This window comes from Aspergillus vadensis (genome assembly GCF_003184925.1).
Source record: "Aspergillus vadensis CBS 113365 unplaced genomic scaffold BO88scaffold_17, whole genome shotgun sequence".
In the NCBI taxonomy this organism is placed as follows: Eukaryota; Fungi; Ascomycota; class Eurotiomycetes; order Eurotiales; family Aspergillaceae; genus Aspergillus; species Aspergillus vadensis.
This window is the reverse complement of record NW_020292055.1, coordinates 195,030-218,490: the sequence shown is the minus strand read 5'-3', so window position 1 is coordinate 218,490 and position 23,461 is coordinate 195,030. Positions and strand designations below refer to the sequence as shown.

The window sequence follows — 23,461 nt, the reverse complement described above, 5'->3', positions numbered from 1 at the left end:
TCTACTTCCTGATTACGAAAAATTCCCTGAACCCTCTCCCTTACTCCCAATTTTGCACACCCGCCAAAATGTCAGGCAGACGACCACCCGACCAACGGAGGATACCTATAGGAGCACATAAGCAAATAACTGCATCCGAAAACGACCCCGAAGAATGGCCGCAGGACAATGGCAACATAACCCAGCAACTCACAGAAGCACAACGCAAAGCCTTAGAGCTCGAAAGGGAGAACAAGAACCTAGCAAGCCAAGTCCATGATTTGAACCAAGTGCTTGTCGAGCGAGAACAAGCCTTCGCGCAATCGGAACAAGAGCTGCGACAGACCCAAAAAAATCTCAAAACCATAGAATCCCAAGTCAAGACGAACGAGGGGCATGTCCAAGCCGCCTACAGCGAAAATACTATGCTTAGTACGAAGATCAATGCGCAAAGTGGCCAGATCAATCGCCTTCGTCAAGAGCAAAAGAAGTTGAAAGACGAGGAGGCCATTCGCCGTGTTGAGAATGAGAAATTACAGCAGCAGATGCTTGAAGCAAGTCGAGAACTGAATGAACTCAAGCAGAAGCTCGCGGCGAAGGAATCGGAATCGGCAGCGCAAGAAGCGGAGAAGAAGCAGCTTGCTAAGGCGATGGATACATATAAAGGGAACGATGCTGAATTAAGAAAGCAGTTGAATAGGCTTGCTGAGCAGGTGTATACGAATGAGTCCGCGATGTCAATAGATACTGTCGCACAGCCTACAAACGCGATGTCAACCGCCTTGGTTCCTTACAACCAGAATAAGCTAATTGCTAGCAACCCCTTCGGCTTCTTCAACATCCAGAAACCATCCATGACACTGAGGCAGGAATTGGGAAGTAGCTTATATAGTGGATCGCAGAGCACCGCAAGTAGCGATGCCCCGACACCGGTGGGCCAGGGAGGCAGTATGAGCAGCATTTTCAGCGCGCCAGCGATCCCTGCTCAGAACCTTAGGCCACCCATTGAGGCGGTTCCGGTGGACTGGAGCAATATCCAGCAGGCTGCCAAAACCGGCGCCATTCCGCATGTGGGACAAGCCCCTGTACCTAGCTCCAGCCTGAAGCGACCTTTTGCTGGATTGGAAGCTTTTCAGGGCTTTGATGGCTCGGAAGAGGCGATCAAGAGGCTGCGTGTTGCTGCCGACCAGCAGAATCTTGGGTCCAATTCAGACAACTCATTTTTAACTCTTTTTTCAAAGTATATGCAGATGTTGCAGGAGGCGACTAATCAGAACCAGAGTCAGCAAGAACAGTTAGAGTTGTTCAAGAGAACTGTCCAAGCTCTGACCGCGCAAGGCAATACGAGCTTTGGAAGTCAGTCTTCGGACCCCCAGATCAGTTGGATTCATGATTATCAGAAAGCTGCTGCACAGGCAGCGAATGATCCCTCGAAGGCTCAACCAAAGGCTATAGTTACCGGCGTCAAGCAGTCAAACAAATCACAGTCCAAAGAAAAGCCAAAAAAATTCCTCACACGTACACCGACTAAATTCGAATCATGGCCAGTATATCTGGAAAAGAGATATAACCCGTCGACCTTATTGACAGTACCACCTATTCGAACGACACGAAAGAAGTTTGCCAATTTCACAGTCCCTGGTGCATTTGTTGAAGATGATAAGACTGATAGCACAGGGTCGGAGTCGCAGTGGGAGTCTCAAACTGCACCAGAGTACGTGGAACCTCAGGTCAGTGTCCCAAAGCAAGTACCGATACCACCTGCTGTCATAATGGCACGGTTGGCTTTGCTCTTAGTGGGAGCTTTTATGCTTTTGACGGCCGTGGTTGAAAATCTATTCGGACAGACGAATAGAACGCAGGAGGTCTGGATGCAATATAATGAGGTACCTGATGATGTCTTGGCCAAAGTCCGGGGCAGCGGACCCCCTGTTGTAGGATCGATGCAGGGCTTGGATTACACTTTCGCAAGATTCGTCAATATCAGATCTCGCCTAGTGGGATGATGGATGAAACCGGTCTGCTGGTACAGAGCGGGTATGCGATCTCAGGGAGTAAAAGAAGTATATTCCAGAGTTTTCTATCCATGCCTCGTGTCTTGCCTACGATAATCAAGATGGCTTATGCGTACAAAGTAGTTGTGGTGCTGATCGACCACATTGAAATGAACGGGATTGAAGGCTATTTTAGGAATCCATACCACGTGACTAATATTTTGCAGCGGATGCGTCAGCTGCTCTCAAAGAAGCAGGCGGTGGGAATTTCATGCGTCACCTGCTCCACCCGCGCGCCATCAACAGCCAATCAGGAAAGAAATCGAGCGATGCGCGATTCGCCTTTGAACCCCCCTCCTGGCTGGCTATGCAAAGAAGCGCTCGCTGGTGGAATCCATATCATCAAAGCATTCCCCCCATTCATCTGTTTCTTATTTTCACAGCTGGATATCATCCGCTTTTCATCTCAATAACTGTTGTTCCCATCGCCAAACGATCCCTTCCTTTCATCGTTCTTAATTTATAGCGCCTTTTCACCCGTCTTATCGGTGCCTGGCTTAGATCCGCCTCGGCCACCATGCACCTCCGTTCGTGCCTTGTGGGGAGCGTTCTCGCTCTCGGCGCCAACGCCTTCCTCGTTATCCCCGAAGTCGAGGAAGCCGTCGCCCCTGAGGGTAACTTCCCTCCCCTCCATCCTTTGGAGGTTTATGCTCCCAAGAAAGAGCAGGTTGAGCTTGCCTGCACCGAATGTCCGTTCCGTGAAGTCAGCGAGGATGGGAAGGTCAGCTGGACTGACGGCTTCCAAACCTCTTTGGTAAGTGGTTCCGAGCCGGTGTCTAGTACGACATCGGAAAAGTGAAGGGACATGGATGCTAACAGTCGCTGCAGTTGGTTGACTTCTCCACTGAAAATGGCTTCCTTCTGGCCAACGGTCGTCAAATCTTCCCTCCGCCACCTCCCACTCTCATCACTGCCGTTCAGCGCCGGGCGTCGGATGGCGTAGAAACGGAACCCATCCCGTTGGGATACGCTGTGGAGGAGATGCCCTTGCCTACTCCACCCGAGGACCCTATGGATTTGGTCGCTGTGCGTTTCACTGTCCTCGACCTCGACAGTCGCCCGGTCCCCTTGGATACGGTGGCTTTGACGCTTCTCCATGACCCTAGCAGCGGCGAGCTGTACATCGCCAAGACTGAGATCGAAGAAGCGACCCCCGACCGCGTCTCTTGGAAACAATGCCGCGGAAAGCCGAAATGCCTGAGGAAGCTGTTGTTCGACCGGATGCGCGCCTTGTTCGCAGCGGCCAAGGCCCGTATGCTTGGAATGGCACCTAAGCCGAAGGGCTGCGGTGGTCCTCACGGTTTGGGCTTGCCTCCCCCGCCCCGGCCTCACCATCACCACCACCACCACCCCGACGACAAGTTTGACCCTGAGCGCATGCCGCCCATGCCGCCCATGGAGGGAGAGGAGGCTGGGTTCCACGGCCACATGGACAAGTTTGACCGCCCCCACCATCACCATCACATGCACCACATGCACCATGGCCAGTGGGAACGCACCGTCCACCGCGTGGTCCGTTTCATCGTCGTTCCCGCTGTGCTGGGTGTTTTGGCTGGTCTGGCCGCGAGCGCTCTTGGTATGCTGGTTGGCCAGATCGTGGTCTTCATGTGGCAGCGTTTCCGCCGTTCTACTCCCAAGAAGTCTTTGGAACAGGGCACTGTGTCCGAAAAGCAGGGTCTGATGATGGAGTCTGAAGAACTTCCCCCGGCGTACAGTGATGAAGAGCCTGTAGCTGAGGAAGTATCTTCGGCCAAGAATTAATTCGACCCACAATAATATTTGCCCTCTTTTGCCCCTTCATACCGCACATTAAGATACTGCACCGTTCTTGACCTTTGCTACAAAAAGATGGATTTGGCAAGACTTTCGGGGCACCCCTTATTAAAAACAAATACATCTTTGAACTTTTCCTTGTTTCATTCAAAGTGATACTGTAAAGCGAACCCTCGTTTCAATTTTCTTTCTCTTCTCGAAAATTCTTTACAAATTCATCTTCATTTGATCATGGTTTTCTGCGGGGATTTATAGTTCGCGCTCGGCTTTGCCCTGTCGGCTGTACCAAGCTACTAGTCAGACTTCACTAGTTTCCTTATGTAGTTCCAATATGGTTATAAGTTGTTCCGTAGCGGAAGCACTGTGCATCAACAGTAACACTCACACTAAAGCAGGGGTGCACGTAGCTGCACTGGGGCTGCCTCGTGGATGTTTCAGAGCAAGACAGACCCTTGTCACGTGAGGATATTCACGGCCGCCTGCCAGGAACGGCCGCCGCCAACCTTCCCCTCCTCTTCCTACCATGCCAACCGTCATCGCCCCAGGTTCTTCTGTCTGTCGCAGCCAGAAGCCCTCACCGGACGATGTTGCGCTAGCTCTCTACGATGACCCTGATCCCTCTTGTGAATCATTCGTGGGCTTCTGTGCATCTTCCTCGCCGAACCCTGACTGCCGCTTGAGCTCCAGCAGCTCCCGCTTCCGTCCGAATCGGCCGTCAGCCGGATACTCACCCCAGACGCAGGAGGATACCTGCCTGTTCATTCATTTCACGCCACCGCACCAAATTTCTTGAGCGCCATGATGCAGTGGACGTCATTCGTTCAGAAAGCCCAGTCCTTTATCGACCCGGCGAATTTCACGCTTCCTACCCTCTCCTCCTCCGATCGCAATCCGTCCAAAGCCTCCCTGTTTCGCCAGCAGTTCCGCCTCCCCGATTCTCAAAACCCGCTGCAAGAGATCACCGCAGAGCTCATTCTCCCTATTCCTCATACCTCGTCACCGTCTCATGGAGAATCCAATCGCCCTTTTGTTGAGCGCCCTGGGAACCGCTATGCCGGCAGACTCCATCTGAGCGAACGGTTCATCTGTTTCTCGACCCAGCCGACCAGCTTCGCGCCCTCTGCTAGTCTTGGGGCATCAACCCATTGGGCCGGTCAAACCAACGGCACAGGCCCTTCTGGAAATGGATTCACTATTCCGCTCTGCTGCATCCGGAGGGTGGAACGGCTTAACAGTCTTAGCCATGTCTTCTCCCTTGCGTTGACGACATGGAATGGTGCGCTCGGAAAGCAAAGCCCCGACTTTGTTCCGCAAAGGTTCACAATCCAGCTGGCTGGAAGCAGGCAGGCCTGCGAACGCTTTTGCGATGGTTTGAAGAAGGGACTGCGCGAGTGTATGAAGGAAATTGAGAACCTGCGCGTTGTCGTAAACGACTGTTACTCGGAATATCTACTGTCTGGTGCTAAGTCAAAAGCCCAAAATGGCGAGACAACTGAACAGCGCCAGCCACCCGATGCTGGGCTGGGAATGATATTCCGTTATCCCGGTGATGCTCGCAAGCTTCGGGATCGAAGTAAGATGAGACTATGGGGAGAATATTTCAGAGGTATGCAGCCCAGCCCGAGTGCTATGTATTGGGACTCTTGTTAAGTAATATAATAGAGAATGGCCGCAACGCCACTATCATCCGTCAGCCGACCTTCCATAAGTTGATCAGAGTCGGTCTGCCCAATCGTCTTCGCGGCGAGATCTGGGAGGTGACGTCGGGTTCGCTCTACCTTCGCCTGAGATCTCCGAAGTTGTACTCCGAGACGCTCTCCAAGTTCTCTGGGCAGGAGTCTTTGGCGATTGATGAGATCGAGAAAGACTTAAACCGCAGCTTGCCTGAGTATGCTGGTTTCCAGAGCGAAGAAGGTATTGGTCGCCTTCGGAGGGTCCTCACTGCCTACAGTTGGACCAATGCGGAGATCGGATATTGTCAAGCCATGAACATAGTCGTTGCGGCTCTCTTGATGTTCGTTTCCCAATTTTGATTTTGGAAGTGAAGCTGACCCCTCCAGTTACATGTCCGAGGCACAAGCCTTCTTTCTGTTGTCTGTACTTTGCGATCGTCTCCTTCCCGGCTACTACTCCACGACAATGTATGGCACATTGCTCGATCAGAAAGTGTTTGAATCTCTGGTCGAGAAAACTATGCCCGTGCTCTGGGACCACCTCACGAAGTCTGATGTGCAGCTATCCGTTGTCTCTCTCCCATGGTTCCTTTCCCTCTATATCAATTCCATGCCGCTAGTCTTCGCCTTCCGTGTACTGGATGTATTTTTCCTTGAAGGGCCCAAGGTTCTCTTCCAGGTTGGCTTGGCCATCCTTCGGATCAATGGCGAGGAGCTTTTGGATATCCAGGATGATGGTTCATTTATCTCCGTCCTCAAGGCATACTTCTCGCGCCTCGATGAGTCGGCCCATCCGAGGTCTGAGAATCCCAAGCTGAGGGCCATCACCCGGTTCCAGGAGCTTATGGTTGTGGCCTTCAAAGAATTCTCCCAGATCACTCACCAGACGATTACGGAACAGCGTGAAAAGCACAAGGATGCCGTCCTGGAGAACATTGAAAGTTTCGCCAAACGGACATCCATCCGTAATCTCGGGCCAGACAGTAAGAAGCTGAGCATGGATGATCTTGGCGTCATCTATGACCGTTACTACGAGGTTCTCTATGACCATCAGCAGAGGCAGAAACTCTTGGACGAGGAAAAGAGGCGCCAGGAAAAGAAACGGGTTGAGAGAACATCAATCCTTGGGCCTCCAGTGGATAGAGAGGTCGGTCGTGTTGGCCTTGGTCCTAGTCCCACCCATATGGATTATGACGCTTTCCGGGAATTCCTCGCAGCCACAGCAAAATGGGCAGTGGCAGACTCGCCCCCTTCACGAAAGGAGTCGGCTGAGCAGGGCTTCAACAGCCTGAAGGGCTGGGGCAAAACCTCTTCGTTGTGGAATAACAAGCCCGAAGCAGCAGATCATGAGTTTACACGACGACTTTTCCGGAAATGGGCAACGGATCCCGACGAAGGTCTGAGTTTGCAAAACGTGGTCAACGGCCTTGCAAGACTCAAAGGGCCTCGCGACATCATGAACAACATCCAATACTTTTTCGACCTCTACGATGACGAAGGCACTGGACGGGTGGATAGAGAAGGCATTCTTCGCATGTCAGAGGCGCTTCTGTTCCTTTCTCGGCGAGGCTTTGACGGAGCCATTTCTCCCACGCAGTCTGTGGAAGATATCAAGACGAGTGAACGTGACCCGGATAGACTGAGCACAGACGAACGTTTCTTGGGCAGTGTCAGCTCTTTCATCCGTCGTTGTTTCGAATACGCAGATCCTAGCCATCCGGACAGCAGAGCAGCTGAAGAGCAGAAGGATCAGGCGGATGCAGAGGAAACAGCCGATAAGCTTGGGTCCTTCAGCATCGGTGATGATGATGAAGAAGATCTCATTGATGTCAATGAAGACAACAAATCGACTGCGTCGGCTGAAACCGAAACACCGGCAAAGCAATCGAATGAAGACAAACCCAACACGCAGCAGCATAATCGTGCCGTCTCAGAATCTGCAAACCCCGCCCTCGATCCGAACAATCCTCTACACATTACCCTCCCCACCTTCCGCATGGTGATTCTTGCTGATGAACTGTTGGAGCAATTCTTCGATACATTCTTCCCACAATCATTCCGCCTTTCCGATCATGGATTACAAGCTTTGGCCTCCGCGTCTCTCTCATCCAACCTCACCACCTTCTCCAACATTGGCGTACCCAAACCTCAGTCCAGCGCAGCAGCCGGTGCCTCGGTGGCAGGAGCCTCGGGCGGTATCGTACCACCAGGCAAGGGTCTCCGCGGAGTCCTAGACAACATCGTATCAGACGGTATCCGCATGGCCGCCGAAGTCAAGAAGCGAATGGACGAAGCGCAACGCGAACTGGAGCGCACCGCCCTCAACCGCGACGACGACGAAGAAGACGAAGAGGAAGAATATGATGGTCGCGGCGGCGTTGCTACCGCATCCGCCATGGTCGGCGGCATCTCCAGCTGGGGCGCAGGTGCCTACGGCGCAGATCCCGAGCGACGAAGCGTCAGAGACGCAGATCGCGATCTGCTCGAGGGAGCCGAAGTCATCAGCATGCGTGGTAAGGATGATGTATCCTTACTCGACGACAAAGACGAACATGAGCACACAACAGCACAAGGATCCCAGAGCCCCCATGAGCCAAGTCAAGCCGAACACAACGTCATCAGCAAGGTCGAGTTCGAATCGTAAATTCCAACCCCCCGTCACTACCATCTATCAATCACATCACTTCCCCCGCGCCCACCTACCCCATCTTCTTTCGAATCTTTCTCTCACCCTATCTCCTACATTGTCTGTGTCATGATTTTACATCTATTCCACTGGTTACTCAACTGCCGGTCATAACCCCATACAATTGCTGTCTATCCTCGTTTAGACGTCTGCTGATTGTTTCTGGAAGATCTATTGTATGTATGCATGCATGTACCATGTTGTTATCGCATCCCCCCGCAATACAAACAAAGATCTACCTTACTTTGCGATTATGACAAAACATGTGGTGTAAATCGTAAAAGAATCACACTGTAAGCTACAAAGCAGCATAGTATAGCCATTCACCAGCCAGGCTTCATCTGACCTAGTAGCTGCAAACTGGAACATATGCTACAGCTACCGGAAGAGACCAAGCCGTCTCTTTTGGCTTCCGAATATACATACTATACCTTGTATTACACGTACGAATGAGGTGAGGTAAACGGCACCAAAACTGAGTTTTATGCATTACAATGCGAGGCTATCTTATGTATGTCTGACTGACTATGCCAACTATGTATGTACAAGATCGAACAAACCCGTACTCAATGGCCATGGCCCAAAAAAAGAAAACTGCCCTGGAGTACGGCAAGAAACATGAAAATGGGGAAAGGAAATATATTCACCATGAAATTGAGAAGGGAAATAATGGGGGTATAGAGTCAAAAATAAATAATAATGGGGTAAGAGAGAAGTTGAAGAGAAAGGGGGAAAAGGTAGGGTAGAAATTGAAGGAAGCTGTAAGCTGGCATAGGTAGGAAGGACATTCCGCACAAGTGCCACGCTAGTGAGGAATTTAGTCCTTTTGCCCTTCGTTCTCGATCAACTCGAGAATCAATTGACTTCGCTCGTATTCGGGATGTTGCATGCATATCTTCACGGTGCGGCCATTGTTTGCCAGAGAAGCACCGTTGGATAACCCGCTGGAGAGATTGACAGCACCCCCGGCGCTTGTAGGGATGCTGTTTGCACCAGAACCCGGCATGTGGCTGCCATCGTCGAGGCAGACCACACCGTGGCCTGGGATTACCTGACGTAGGCGGCCGTTCATTGCATTACGCACCTCAACGAAGTCATCATTGAACAAGATGAGGAACCTTCCGTAGAGACATGCAGAGTGGGCATGCCCCACGAATTCCATGACCACGCTGCGCGACACATCGCCATGTTTGTTCACATACACTGCACATTCAGTGTATACGACCAGGAACTCACTGTCACTGAGGCGGAACATGCCTAGTGGGCGTAGAGCACCAATCCGCTGGGCTATACTGCTCAGATGGGCTTGCGCTTCAGGAGGGGCTTCGGATCGGAAATCGGGGACCGACCACGTATGTTTCTTGTCGATCGTGAGAATCTCGATGCCACGTTGAGTGGAGATCGCCAAGGAAGAGTGGAAGAGATTCATGCCATAGCTCTCGGCGGGAATGTAGAATTCATCGTACTCCCGGAAGAACTCCGTCTGCGAACGACGAGAGAAAAGGCGGCTTCTGCTGCTCGACGACTTTTGCGCGACTGGTTCAAGTATCTGTAGACTGATGAGTATGCGAAACAATGTGGGAGGCGACGACAGCACAAACCTTGAAAGTGGACGATAACCCATCTCGCTTCTTGTACATGACCAAAGTCCGGTCTTTCATGTGCCCTGCTGCAAAGAAACCTACTTCTCGACTGCCCGATAGTTTCTGCGGCGCCCGACGTGAGGAGTCCGTTGTTGCCTGTGCTGCAACGCCGCTCGGAGGGCACACAACATCCAGGTGGTAAGCAATCAGCGATTTGTCTGCAATGAGCAGGAACACGTTGAATTCTTCGAAGACAGCAATTTGTGTCACGCGTACAATGGGTATAACCTAGAAGCACAATTAGTATGAGGACGGTGTGTAGACGACACATGTGGTTGCAAAGAGCTACTTACCCGAGTCCAGCCACGAGGGTCATTGTAGTCCGAAACATACACACCATAGTCAGTGCCGATGGCGCATCTCATCCGACCAGGGGGCTGCTGGAAAACAGTGGCACAGTGGACGCCAGTCCGGCAAACTGGCGCCGGCCGTGGAGAGCCATGGTACCGCTCTTCCACGTCCTTAATAGCACGATCAAGAGGCGTCCCGTCAATAATAACACCAGTAGGGATGTACGAGTTGTCGGAGGTGCCAAATGCAGTGTCAGCGAGAACACGCAACCTGAACGGCTCCGCATTCTGCGCGAACAAGGCGGCAGCATGTTTGGTCTTCGCCTCGGTTATCTTGTCGCACCAGTCTTGCCTGTTTTGGGCCGAAAAAGCATAGAGTGTATAGGTTCCGGCTTTCCCGAGATGCTTAACCTTGAACGGATACAGGATTTTATCGTCTTTGGAACTCTCCAGAACCGTGGCAGGTACCAGAGCTCTGCCTCCGTTCGAGTTACCCGAGCTGCCAGAATTGCCGCTGGCGGTATGGGTTAAAGGCCCGCCGGCAGCACCACGGCCAGCAACGGCGGCTGGTGATTGCGCCACGACTCCGCGGACCGCAGACTTCACGACCGGGTCATCATTGGTGCTCTCAAGAACCAAAAGATCCATGGGGATTGGCAATTTGGACACATCGTAGCTCTCATATTTCACACTTCTCGACGTGTCTTTAGCTGTGAAGGCCTTCGCAAGGACCAAGTAATGGTCGAAGAGTATGGCGTGAGTGTCCACCAAGAATCTTGTCCGTGTCCCTGGCCGCTGCAGGTCTCCCCGGAAGACGATTTCGCGGCCCAGATGCTCCAGGTTGAGTTCAACGTCCTTCTTCATCTCAGGACGGAGCTGGAGCTTGGTAGAAAGCTCCATGAGATCAACCTTCCTACTCATCTCACCCACCTTATGATCACATTCAAGTGCCACCATCTTGATCTCATCAATCGCTTGTGCGAGATTTGCCTTCTCCTCGGAATCTTTCACCATGTTCTTGTGCACTGTCGAGAGGAGCAGGGTGTACCGCTGGATACGAGTGATGGGAGCTTTGAGGTACGTGTCCCAGCTGAGACGATTCGACAGCTTGTGGTCACGAACTTGGCTAAGAAACTGCCGGAAATGAACGTTCCTCTCGGCTTCCTTGCGTACCACGTAATTGGCATTCGGGAACGTTGCCGCGTAGTCGACATAGGCCATCTTTGCCTTTCGGATCCATTCCCGAAAAATATCACTGAATCCAGCAATGAATGGACCCTGTTCTTTCTGCCGGTACTTGAGTTGAGCCAAGAGATGGTCTTCGTTGACCTTTTTGACAGCATCCACCTTCCCAAAGACATCGTTCAAAAACCGGTTCAGGCGCTTCGGTGCGATTACCGACGGTTGCATATTTGCCAGCTGATCCCGATAGAGCTCGCGCAAAACATCCAGTTGTGAAATGTAAGAATCTTCGGTTGTCACAATCTCGTGCAAATTGTTCTGTCGATCGATCTCTTTCTTGGAGTGCGTCTCCCACACCTCCTTGGGGACCTTGTAAAAAGTCACCCAGTCTTCTGCTTTCTTCTCCGGCTCCATCATCTGCGCTTTGAGATTGACCTTTTTCAAAGTGCGCATGCAGTGGTGCGAATAGCAACGTCCGAACACTTCCGCCTCCTGTTCGTGAAGGCGGGAGGAGTAGCACCCTGTGCCCGTTATCTGGAATAGGACGCCTGACAAACTTCCAGTGCTGAATTTGACCCATTCTTCATCCTTCACCAAGGCTCCCTCCGCCAGCATATTCTTGACTACCCGTGCGGCTAAAGTTTCTGCATCGGCCATATTCATCGTCGGTACTTTGTGGGTGAACAAAGCAACAATTGCCTCAACAATCGCATGTTCCTTTAGATCCGTCTCATCTTCGCTGAGCTCTCGAATCCAAGCTAGGATGGAGCTTAACGCCCATGGCTCCGTACAGCGTCGGAATTGTTCTGAAGACAGTTTTGTTGGGTTGAACTTCTTACGGCGTCCCGCAGGGATGGTGGGCAGATCAAGCGTCATGGCAGCAGCAGCATCCGGGGAAACGTCAAGCTTGAGCGCGCCATACTGTTGCTGCCGTAATAGCTCCTGTTGCTGTTTATACTTCGCCCGGTCTGCATCGGTTTTCGATCTGATAGGGGGGTCAGTACGAGGTCCAATTGGATGACTCGACAAAGAAGTCGACCGTGGAACTTGGGTAGGGCTGGACACGGTCGAAGAAGCGTACGAATCTGGAGCAACAGGGAATTGGGAAGATGTATACTGGGTAGAGCCCCGCCCATCACCCTGCTCGTGATGCCGGTATGTCCCTGCCGGCATCAAATGCGACATTAAGTTCGGATTACTTGCCGGCTCTACGGGAGCCGGTGGAAGCGGTCGCATGCCAGGATGGAAGAAGAGGTCCCCAGGTTCCTCTCCCCTGCCTGAGCTCTCACTTCCCGAGTGTTGCAAACCATTATTTTCGGAGAAGGGACCGTCGGTCTCATCACCGTAATCGAAACTCATCCGGCGTCCGTACGCTCCAGGTTCCGACAGGCCACCGGTGCCACCAGCGTCCACTCGTGCATGATGTTGCATGTCATTGTACGGATATCCAGAATCATCGAGCGCTGTAGGCGGGTAGTCGTAATCATCCGAATACTCCTCATGCCCGTCTGCAAAGGGGTTAGAACCTCTCATAGAGCCGGAAGAGGGCGCAAGCCTAGGATGACCAGCATCATCATTATGGCCATTTGCGTAGTGATCCGTCTCGTCATATTGTGAAGCACGACGATAGTTGTCGTCATATGACCCCAACTCATCCTGCTGCCAATCTTGCTGAGGAGACGGTACGCGATTCTCTGACCGCGATCCATATGCACTTATGATAGAAGCAGTCGTCTCCCGTCGCGCACGGTCTTGCAAGCGTTCGGCTTGTGCTTTGTCTTCCTCATCTGCCATTTGCAGCATAGCTAGACCTGCAGCAGCCTCCGCATCACTATCATCGCTATACGCATCGTAGTTCACATATTGGCCAGTGCCAGTGGCGATGCTGCCATTAGTGTGAGTATGTCTCTCGTCAGGGGACAGCCGCGGGCCCGGTGAAACGCTATTCGATGGTTCCAGGACCAATGCACTGTGAGGATTCACATGTGATGAATCCAAGCTATAGCCAGACTCTCCAGCCGTCCGTCGATCCGCAACTGCAGCCTCGACCTGTTGCATCAGCTCATCATAGCCAGGCCTAGTACTTGGTCGACTATCCCGGCTTCCATGTCCGTTGGCAGCCATATAGGGCTCTGAATCTACATCTGCATCAATTGGTGGGCCAGGTAACGGGCGCGACTGCGGGTGTCGGGTCAAAGTGTCTGTTCTACGCGGTGACATTTGAGTTTGAGAGGGATAGATCGGCGGTGTTGGAAGGGATCGGCCTGATCCGGGGCGTGTCAAACTAGACCGCTTGCCGAAGGCTTCCTCGGTGGGTGTCGAGTGAGCTGGCGGTGCAGGAGGCTGTTCATCGAACGAAGTAGTGACATCTCCAGGGTGGGGCGGCGACTGCGGCATGTAGGTTGGAACTTGGGCACCTCCGGCGTAGGGGTGGCTTGCAACATTCGCAGAACCAGCAGTAGAAGAGCTGTTGGCAGATATATAGGTAGCACTAGTTGTAGAAGGTGATGCTGTGCCGTAGGATAAAGAGCCAGATGAGAGTGTGGTTGAGGATGATGCCTGCTGGGTTGTGAACCCATACTGCATACCTGGCGAAGCATTTCCATACTGGGGGGAAGGACGGCTTCCATATGGATGGTCCGGTCCCCGAGGAGGTGGAGGGGGCGGCAACTGCGGGTGGGGAGGGCCCCAAGTTTGGGGTGTAGGGGGGGCATGTGCAAAAGCGCTGGTTGGCTGTCTTTGCACGGGGGATGCGACGAAGCTAGCAGGCTGGTAGGCGGCTGGATTATAAGGCTGGTGACCGGTGGCTGTTGCGCTGCTATACGAGGTGCTGGACCCAGTATACGCCAGCGGGCTGAAGCCTACCTGCTGCTGCGATGGTGTAGGGGGCAAGGCATACTGCTGAGGGTTATATGCATGCTGGGTAGGTGATGTGGCAGCCGGGACCGACGAGGTATATTGATATTGGTAACTTGATTGCGAGGAAGCCCGGGCGCGCGACAACTGAGGCGAAGTGGGCGCAGGGACGTGCGCGTATCGAGGGTCTGCGTAGTCATCGCGTCCAGTATTCAGGACATTGTAGCTCGATTGACCCTCTGCCTGTGCATTCCAGCCCGGATAGCGAGCATTCACCTCGGTGGACCTGACGTTCTGGGAATTAGGGGAGCCCAAGAGACCCGCGTCGTCCCCCACATTATAACTGGGCATCCTTCGTAACTGTGGGCTCGTCGGCTGGGTGGGATAGAGATCATAGCGGTTGTGCTGGGTAGGATTCGGTGGGGAACCGGACGGTTGATTGTAGGATGGATAACCATTCTGGTAGTGCGCCATGGTTGTTCAAGGAGGCCCAGCGGGCAGTGGACGGCAGGTTGGACAAGGATGACTGCACGCGACAAGGAGAGTTAGGAAGACGAGGCTCCGAACGGCCTGGGAAGGATTCTCCCGGGTTGAGTGAAGATAGATCGGCTCACTTCAAGACACCGACAGAGACCACCGGAAGCCCCGATCCGATCAAGGCCAGCCTTACCACCACGAGATAAGATGTAGGAACTAGTCGTAGGACCAGTTACCACCAACAGTGGATTGTTGGTAACGATGGGAGGTCGAGCCTCATCCGGACGTCGGCCGACCACAATTAACAAGGAGGTCCGGGGAAAAGAGATCCACCTCTAGACATACCCCAGCAGACAAGGGGGAGGGGGATGTCCCACGGTCGGAAAGAATATGGTTCGAGATGAAACGAAGCAGTAGGGCCAGGAGGCAGAAGGAGGGGGAGAATTAGGTGGAGGGGAAAGGGGGTGGGGAAAGGTGTGAAAGATAAACGGAGGGAAAAAGAGAGAGAGGGAGGATTGATGATCTGGTCTTGGAGTAACAGTCCGTCAGTCCGTTTGGTGGTTGTTTTTGTGCCGGTGGACACTCCCTCTTCTCCTAACTCTTACTACTAGCAGTTAATTCGCTGTGCCGGTTGGGTAGGCGGTCAGTTCTCATCTTCTATGCCTGATGCTAAACGGTGTCTTTCATGCCTGTATGCCTGATTGTCGGCAGGAATGTGAGTGGTCCAGTCAATTTACATGGAAGATATCTCTCGCCTCGTACTCGGTAAATGTGACAATCTTGGAAATCATGGTATGACACTGATTGAACTTCCACGAAGTTTTGATTGATCCGGACATCAAATCCGCAGCGTTTGTTGCTTGCGGTCACCACAAATTGTACCATTGCACAGCAAGCTAGCCATTAGCTTGACAACAAAATGCTGCAAAATGCTGCAATTGCAGTCTTTTATCTTAGCGTAAACCATTATCATTGATACTGCAGTACATAGTAGTTGGCTAAGTATGGCGGAGGCTCAGTCTTACCCGAGCCGAGCACGAGACTCATCCCGCTCCATGGTAACTAAATGGTCCCGGAGTCAAAGAATCGACAAACCCTCATCAACTTTATGTCTTATGTCCTTGATTTACCTCGTAGCTCACTTGATTCGAATTCTAGGTTCGTATTATGGCACTCATAACATACTGTAAACCCTTGTTTTGATCTTGCTGTCTCCTCCGGATTAACTGCAAGGATACAGATATATATAGAAACCGTCATACTACTATTGAGTACGTGTGGGCATTGTGAAGTCCGTGAGGAGGGTAAGACAGACACAATGATAGAAAGTTTATAAAGATTACGTACAGATATAATTAGTTACCAATAGTGAGTCATAATCATAATCTGAATATAATGACAAGTAGTAATACTAGGAACACAATCATCATTTCAGTCTTAAGGATGCCATGAGCTGAAGTCTCAACCTGAAACTTACTCACTCTAGTCATATAGGTAGCTTCCACAGTGGTGCATTACCAGGAAAGTATGATAGAACATTAATGCGACCTCTGGTGTACTATGTTCAGGAACAGCTGAAATCCCATGATGTATACCAATGCTGTACTACCAGGAGCATTGTTACAGCCCATATCTATTCTTAGAGCAGTCCGTTTGATACTCCCTACCTGATTCTTAGGCCTTATGAAAGAGAATAACAACATCTGACTGTGATGTTATCACCATGAGCTCCCTTTTCCAATGATCGAACCTAACAGTGGCGGGTATCCTTCGCTACCTGCTTGATGTTTGTCACTGATGGAATCGGAATACTATACTCCCGAATGCCAGCTCGATCTAACATCAATTGATTTAGAGACTGGTACCAGGTGTAGAGACATATCTCCAACACTGACTAGGGGAGGGTTGGTATCGGTATCGATTAGTTACAGACGCCAGACCGATGAATAAGCACGGACAGCCTGGAGTGGAATTGTAACCTTATAGAGCAATGAATATCAGGCATCCCAAAGCGATCCATAGTTCATTGTCCCATTTACAGGGGAATAGTATTATGGCAGGGTGGCAGTGGCTCACCGTCATCCGTGGTAACTATTCTGACAGCTCGGAAGGGTTTAGATCCGGGGTAACGGTGGGGTTTGGCGGATGCAGAGCTAAAAAGCCCCCGAGATACGCATCCAATACGCATCCAATCAGGACCGGCGTTGAGAACCTTCCGCGGAAGTGACGCTGAGATAATGAACGATGACCGAATGGAGGTCGATGATGAATACGACTTGATGATGGAACCGGAAAAAGTACCTTTTTTGTTATTTGGAATCTCCGACGAGTCATTTACAAGCTACCTCATATATGCCCTTGTTTCTGTTCATGAGCTCATCATATGTAGGAGATGGTCATGATGTTGTGGTAGAGCATTTAACAGCATAGGGTTGATCTTGATCCGGGGAAGAAAAGGAGAGCCATGTGTACCTGAATACTCATCATACTAAGTAACTTTCAGCGGATACGGGCCTGCATCACCAGACAAGGATCAGGTAGCTCTTTGAGCCTGACGCCATGTGAATTCGGATGCTGGCTTTCCGTCTTCCGGGTTTCGAGACCATCGACAATGTACCAGGTAACGAACCTTATTGAATCACTGAAACTTTAGGACCCCTTTGATTATTTCTGACCACCTTGAACTCGACTCCTCGGTCCTTCTTTCCTTCCTGCCCTTTTCTTTTGGTGTTGATTGTGCCTCCTGCATCTCTGTGTCTTGTCTTACCGTTGCTCGTTTGCTTTTCTGGTGCCCTACTATGAATTGCGTAACCCCAGATTGTTGACATTTGTCATGGCTAACCAGCCAGCACCACCTGCGCCCTTTGGGACCCGGGCTATCACCGCTGCGGTGGGCTCGGAGCTGGAAAGTTCGATGCGCGCGGCCTTCACCTCCGGGGGACAGACGGAGAGCTCAGATTCCGCTTGCTTGGAATCGGAAGATAGCATCAGACGGGAAGATCAGCAGGCGATAACCGCACTGGCGCGTAGCCTTTCACACTTATCTAGCAAGAGCGGCATCGGCGAGGGAACGAATACATTCCTGGATCCTACTAGCGACCCCGAGCTGGACCCCAATTCGGAGCAGTTCAACTCGCTAAAATGGACGAAAAACTTGCTCAGGATCACCTCGCGTGATCCAGATCGCTATCCTCGCCGCACGGCTGGTGTCTCCTTCCGGAACATGAACGTCTTCGGCTACGGAACCGCTGCTGATTACCAGGCAAATGTCGCAAACATGTGGCTGAAAGGATTTGGTTGGTTTCGCAAAAAGCTCGGCTATGGGAAGAAAGTCAGGATTGATATTCTTCGTGACTTCGAGGGATTCGTCCACAGCGGAGAGCTGCTGGTTGTGCTTGGCCGTCCTGGAAGGTAATTCATGCAGTGCTGCTCTGCGGCCCCTCAGTTACACCGTGTCGATTTCTATGCAGTCCATGTTGCTAACGGACGATACTTATAGTGGCTGCTCAACCTTCCTTAAGGCTATCGCAGGCGAGACTCACGGCTTATGGCTCGACCACGGAACCGACATTCAGTATCAGGGTATATCCTGGGATGAAATGCATAGCCGTTTCCGGGGTGAAGTCATTTACCAAGCAGAGACCGAAATTCACTTCCCTCAACTCTCGGTAGGGGATACGTTGCACTTTGCGGCGCATGCTCGTGCACCATCCAACAGATTCCCGGGTGTTACCAGAGAGCAGTACGCAACCCATATGCGTGATGTTGTTATGGCAATGTTGGGTCTGAGCCACACCATAAACACGCGGGTGGGTAATGAGTACATCCGGGGAGTGTCCGGAGGGGAAAGAAAGCGTGTCAGTATAGCTGAGACTATTTTGTGTGGTTGTCCTTTGCAATGTTGGGACAATAGTACGCGCGGTCTGGATAGCTCAACGGCCTTGGAGTTCGTCCGGAAGTTGCGGCTTTCCACGGACTATACAGGGTCTACCGCAATTGTGGCAATCTACCAAGCCAGCCAAGCTATCTATGATATATTTGATAAGGTCATTGTTCTCTATGAAGGCCGGCAAATATATTTCGGGCGCTCCGGGGATGCCAGGCATTTCTTCATCGAAATGGGATTTGAATGCCCAGACAGACAGACCACTGCTGATTTCCTGACTTCCCTGACCAGTCCAACGGAAAGAAAGGTCCGCAAAGGCTACGAGCGCTTGGTACCTCGCACCCCTGATGAGTTTGCTGCGCGGTGGAGAGCGAGCACTGAGAGAAGGCAGCTGCTCGCTGACATCGAGGCTTTCCAGCATGAGTTCCCTCTAGGAGGTGAAAAGTTGAAAGAATTCAACCGCTCTCGCGCGGCTGAAAAGGCCAAAAGGACACGGGCCAAATCACCCTACACACTATCGTACCCTATGCAAGTTCGGCTGTGTCTCCGTAGAGGCTTTCAGCGTCTCAAGGGTGACATGAGTATGACCTTGGCTGGTGTTATCGGAAATAGTGTCATGGCCTTGGTTATCTCCAGCGTCTTCTACAACCTTGGACCGACGACAGATAGCTTTTTCCAACGAGGAGCACTGATCTTCTTTGCAATATTGCTGAACGGATTTGCAAGCGCGCTCGAGATCCTCACTCTATGGCAGCAACGACCCATTGTAGAGAAGCATGATAAGTATGCTCTCTATCATCCATCTGCAGAAGCAATCAGCTCCATGATTGTTGATCTCCCGTCGAAAGCGATCGTATCAGTGGTATTCAATCTATTTCTCTATTTCATGTCTAATCTACGCCGTACCCCTGGGCACTTTTTCGTGTTCTACCTATTCTCCGTGACAACTACTTTGACCATGTCTAACATCTTCCGCTGGACGGGAGCGATTTCGCGATCTATGGCCCAGGCCATGGTACCTTCCTCGATATTCATGCTGATTCTCGTGATATATACGGGTTTCACCATTCCGGTCCGCAATATGCATCCATGGTTCCGATGGTTGAATTACTTGGACCCAATAGCTGTAAGTGCACCCATATAGCTGGGCAATGATACAACGCCCTTACCTTGCTTGCAATTCGACACCAGCACTACTCGAGCCTTATAACCATCGCTAACACTGAGGTAGTATGCTTTCGAGTCTCTCATGATTAACGAATTCAGTGAGCGTCGCTTCCCGTGCGCAGTGTATGTACCTTCGGGCCCAGGCTACGAAAATGCTCCTATTAGCTCCAAGATCTGCAGCCAGAATGGTGCCGTAGCCGGTCAAGACTACATTGATGGCGACAGATACCTGAATGTCTCTTTCCAATACTACAAATCGCATCTCTGGCGCAACTATGGCATTCTATTGGGCTTTCTGTTCTTCTCCCTCGCACTTTACATCATTAGCAGTGAGCTGGTCCGCGCGAAGCCTTCGAAAGGCGAGATCTTGGTATTTCCTCGCGGGAAGATTCCTGCATTTGCACGACGAATCCCTGGTGTCGGGGATGTGGAAAGCTACCCCACATCAGAGAAGTACGCCGTCGATGGCGAGGGTGTTGACCATACAGCCGCAATTGTCAAACAAACATCCATCTTTCACTGGCAAGATGTCTGCTACGATATCAAGGTCAAGGGGAAGCCACGCAGAATTCTTGATCATGTGGATGGATGGGTCAAACCAGGCACTCTTACTGCCTTGATGGGTGTAACTGGAGCTGGGAAAACATCTCTCCTCGACGTATTAGCTAATCGGGTAACCATGGGAGTGGTTACTGGGGATATGCTAATTGATGGAAGGATGCGGGATGATTCTTTCCAGAGAAAGACTGGTTACGTCCAACAGCAAGATTTGCACTTGGAAACAACCACGGTGCGGGAAGCCCTTGTTTTCAGCGCACTACTTCGTCAGCCAGCTACTACACCGCGAAAAGAAAAGCTTGCGTACGTGGAGGAGGTAATCAAAATGCTCAACATGGAAGCTTACGCAGAAGCTATTGTCGGGGTTTTGGGTGAGGGGTTGAACGTTGAACAGAGGAAAAGGTTGACGATCGGAGTAGAGATCGCGGCCAAGCCTGACCTTCTTCTGTTCTTTGATGAGCCCACCTCGGGACTTGATAGTCAAACCGCATGGTCTATCTGCTCCCTCATGCGAAAGCTAGCAGATCACGGGCAAGCGATTCTATGTACCATTCATCAACCATCAGCAATCCTCATGCAGCAATTCGATCGGCTGCTGTTCCTAGCAAAAGGTGGTAAGACGGTGTACTTTGGGGAGCTTGGCCAGAACATGGAGACCTTGATAAGGTACTTCGAGGCAAAGGGCTCTGTGAAATGTCCCCCCAACGCTAACCCCGCCGAGTGGATGTTGGAAGTAATCGGAGCTGCCCCAGGCTCCCATGCTGATCGTGATTGGACGGAGGTATGGAATCAAAGCCCTGAGCGCACTCAAGTACGCCTAGACCTTGTCGAGATGAAGCAGGAACTACTGCAGCGGCCACCACCACCTCGGATGGTGGGATATGGAGCGTTTGCCATGCCTCTTTGGGCGCAGTTTGTCCTTTGCCTGCAGCGGATGTTCCAACAATATTGGCGTAGTCCATCATACATCTACTCAAAGGCTGCCATGTGCGTTATACCAGTAAGTACTTCGTGGCCCTCTCGGTTTGCAGAGCTAACCGGTCACCATAGCCGATCTTTATTGGCTTCACATTCTGGCGAGAGCCGAACAGTCTTCAAGGATTGCAAAACGAGATGTTTGCCATTTTCATGCTGTTAGTCATCTTTCCCAACTTGGTGCAACAGATGATGCCATACTTTGCAAGACAGCGAGCTCTTTATGAAGTACGAGAACGGCCTTCCAAAACATATTCTTGGGTAGCATTCATGCTAGCCAGTATTCTGGTTGAGTTGCCCTGGAACATACTTATGGCAGTCCCGGCGTACTTCTGCTGGTATTATCCAATTGGCCTATACCGCAACGCCATTCCAACGGACTCGGTCACCGAAAGAGGTGGAACCATGTTTCTTCTCGTCCTGATCTTCATGGTGTTTACCTCAACATTCAGTTCCATGGTTATCGCCGGCATCGAGCAACCAGATACAGGTAGTAACGTCGCCCAACTTCTGTTCTCGTTCTGCCTGATCTTTAACGGGTAAGTCATACTGCATCGTTTGTCTGTGAGGAAGACTGACCGTCGTGAATATAGCGTGCTGGCCACCCCATCTGCCCTTCCTCGCTTCTGGATCTTCATGTACCGGGTTTCACCCTTCACCTACCTGGTATCCTCCGTCTTAAGTGTAGGCATCGCAGGAAACGACGTCGAGTGCTCCGATATAGAGCTGCTGCATATCCCACCTCCAACGGGACAAAATTGCTCCAGTTATCTAGACACATACGTTCGCAATTACCAAGCGACTCTACTCAATCCCGAAGACAACAGCGAATGCCTCGTGTGCTCGATCTCGAAGACCGACCAGTATCTGAGCGCGCTGAGCATGAGCTACTCGGACCGGTGGCGTAATGTGGGTATTCTCTTCGCGTTCATTGTGTTTAACGCCATTGCAGCAGTTTTCTTGTACTGGCTGGTGCGCGTGCCGAAGAAGAAGTCGGTCAAGGAGAAGGACGAGTAGGATGAAGGGGAGGGGGAAGAAGGAACTAAGATCTCAGGGGACAAAGAAGTCAGGGTTGTTGGTATGGCAGAGCTAGATAATCTTACTACGAAGTAGAGTAGATATGGGGTATTTTGCTTGCATGGTTACTAGTCTTTAGCTGCTTCAAATGTCGGAAAGTCATCGCTAATCTTCAAATGATTTTCTCTACCAATAATACAAATATCACATTATGTTGTTCCATTCCTCCCCATGCAGATAACCCAAGGTAACATCCACCAGAGTCTAGACGCAACCAACAATACAACAATACCCCAACAAGGCACATTGTGCACCATCGCACAAAACTCTACAATGTGGCTTTGCTATGCCCATGATGTCATTCAATCGTACAGAGCAGAGCACATACAATGATGTAGTCAAAACTAGACATAGATATTCCCGCATGATACATGTGAGGGCACCAGGGCGTCACTGGGGCTGTGGTGCACACGCATGCGGCGAGCCGAGAGCCCGCGCCTGCAGCGCAGAGCGCAGCCCGGGCGGGTTGTGGGCGTTGAGTGAGATCCAGACCGAGACCAGGCCAGACCAAATCAAAACAAAACAAATGATGGGAAGGATGTTCGCCCGGGCGCGCTGAATGAATAAAATTGATAGATCGATGGAGGGATATTCCCGGTTGGGCAAGAGAAGGGGGGGAAAATAAAGCGCCTCCCCGGGGAATGGTTGAAATGCACAACATTACCGTCGCACCAGGCAAAGACTCCGGGCGATACATTACCGTACGTGATTGTTACTGATTGAGCTTTCCAGGAGCAGGGATGTTCATCCGTGTCGCTCAGTGTCGGAGTCAGAGTGGACTAGTTGTGGTTGTTAGTTAATTAGTTTAGTCCGCTCAATTGAGTAAGAGTTACAGTCAGAGTAACTACTTCATTGACTTCTGGAGTTAACCGCGCGATCATGTGGCTCTCTGGCTTAATTTCCCGGAAGCTTCCGACCACGCTTGCTAGCTGCGAGAGAGCTGCAGTCATGGTCGGGGAGTCGCACTAATTACCCCTTCCGCATTAGTAGTAGACTAGTCATCGAAGGAATGGATGTTATCATTGTCGATGCCCATGAGCGGGAGGTAGAGAAATCTTGATCACTTGGCAATGCTGTCGGAAACCGGGGTTCGATGGAAAGAAGCCTCGCAAGACTTCATGGCAGATGGGCAGACGTCGAATCAATTTCACGGAGGAGTAAGGCAGATTCGAGGCACAGCCAACG

General features: G+C 51.4%; 6 protein-coding genes across 6 annotated transcripts; 4 read left to right on the top strand and 2 right to left on the bottom strand.

Annotated features, from left to right (window-relative positions):
- The first annotated feature begins 602 nt into the window (after positions 1-602).
- Positions 603-2,106, top strand: BO88DRAFT_406180 (uncharacterized protein). The gene has a single exon (XM_025707093.1). The coding sequence runs from the start codon at positions 630-632 to the stop codon at positions 1,983-1,985; it is 1,356 nt and encodes a 451-aa protein (XP_025561079.1). The 5' UTR covers positions 603-629; the 3' UTR covers positions 1,986-2,106.
- Positions 2,107-2,325: 219 nt separating this feature from the next.
- Positions 2,326-4,155, top strand: BO88DRAFT_406179 (uncharacterized protein). Its single transcript, XM_025707092.1, has 2 exons — positions 2,326-2,787; positions 2,862-4,155. The coding sequence occupies exons 1-2, from the start codon at positions 2,551-2,553 to the stop codon at positions 3,792-3,794; spliced, it is 1,170 nt and encodes a 389-aa protein (XP_025561078.1). The 5' UTR covers positions 2,326-2,550; the 3' UTR covers positions 3,795-4,155.
- Positions 4,156-4,341: 186 nt separating this feature from the next.
- On the top strand, positions 4,342-8,445 carry BO88DRAFT_391677 (GTPase-activating protein). The gene is made up of 3 exons (XM_025705018.1): positions 4,342-5,412; positions 5,469-5,820; positions 5,867-8,445. Exons 1-3 carry the CDS (start codon positions 4,605-4,607, stop codon positions 8,121-8,123), a joined length of 3,417 nt encoding a protein of 1,138 aa, XP_025561077.1. The 5' UTR covers positions 4,342-4,604; the 3' UTR covers positions 8,124-8,445.
- Positions 8,446-8,982: 537 nt separating this feature from the next.
- On the bottom strand, positions 8,983-14,610 carry BO88DRAFT_344430 (putative Rho guanyl nucleotide exchange factor; the record flags this gene model as incomplete). The annotated part of the gene is made up of 3 exons (XM_025703231.1): positions 8,983-9,714; positions 9,767-10,036; positions 10,102-14,610. The coding sequence occupies 3 exons, from the start codon at positions 14,608-14,610 to the stop codon at positions 8,983-8,985; spliced, it is 5,511 nt and encodes a 1,836-aa protein (XP_025561076.1).
- Positions 14,611-17,287: 2,677 nt separating this feature from the next.
- On the top strand, positions 17,288-22,443 carry BO88DRAFT_406176 (pleiotropic drug resistance family ABC transporter). The gene is made up of 5 exons (XM_025707091.1): positions 17,288-18,024; positions 18,113-19,625; positions 19,731-21,224; positions 21,275-21,738; positions 21,793-22,443. Exons 1-5 carry the CDS (start codon positions 17,447-17,449, stop codon positions 22,214-22,216), a joined length of 4,473 nt encoding a protein of 1,490 aa, XP_025561075.1. The 5' UTR covers positions 17,288-17,446; the 3' UTR covers positions 22,217-22,443.
- On the bottom strand, positions 22,434-23,198 carry BO88DRAFT_79514 (uncharacterized protein). Its single transcript, XM_025713144.1, has 2 exons — positions 23,110-23,198; positions 22,434-23,055 (listed from the first exon to the last, which is right to left on the bottom strand). The coding sequence occupies exon 2, from the start codon at positions 22,971-22,973 to the stop codon at positions 22,575-22,577; it is 399 nt and encodes a 132-aa protein (XP_025561074.1). The 5' UTR covers positions 22,974-23,055; positions 23,110-23,198; the 3' UTR covers positions 22,434-22,574.
- Between the last annotated feature and the right edge of the window lie 263 nt (positions 23,199-23,461).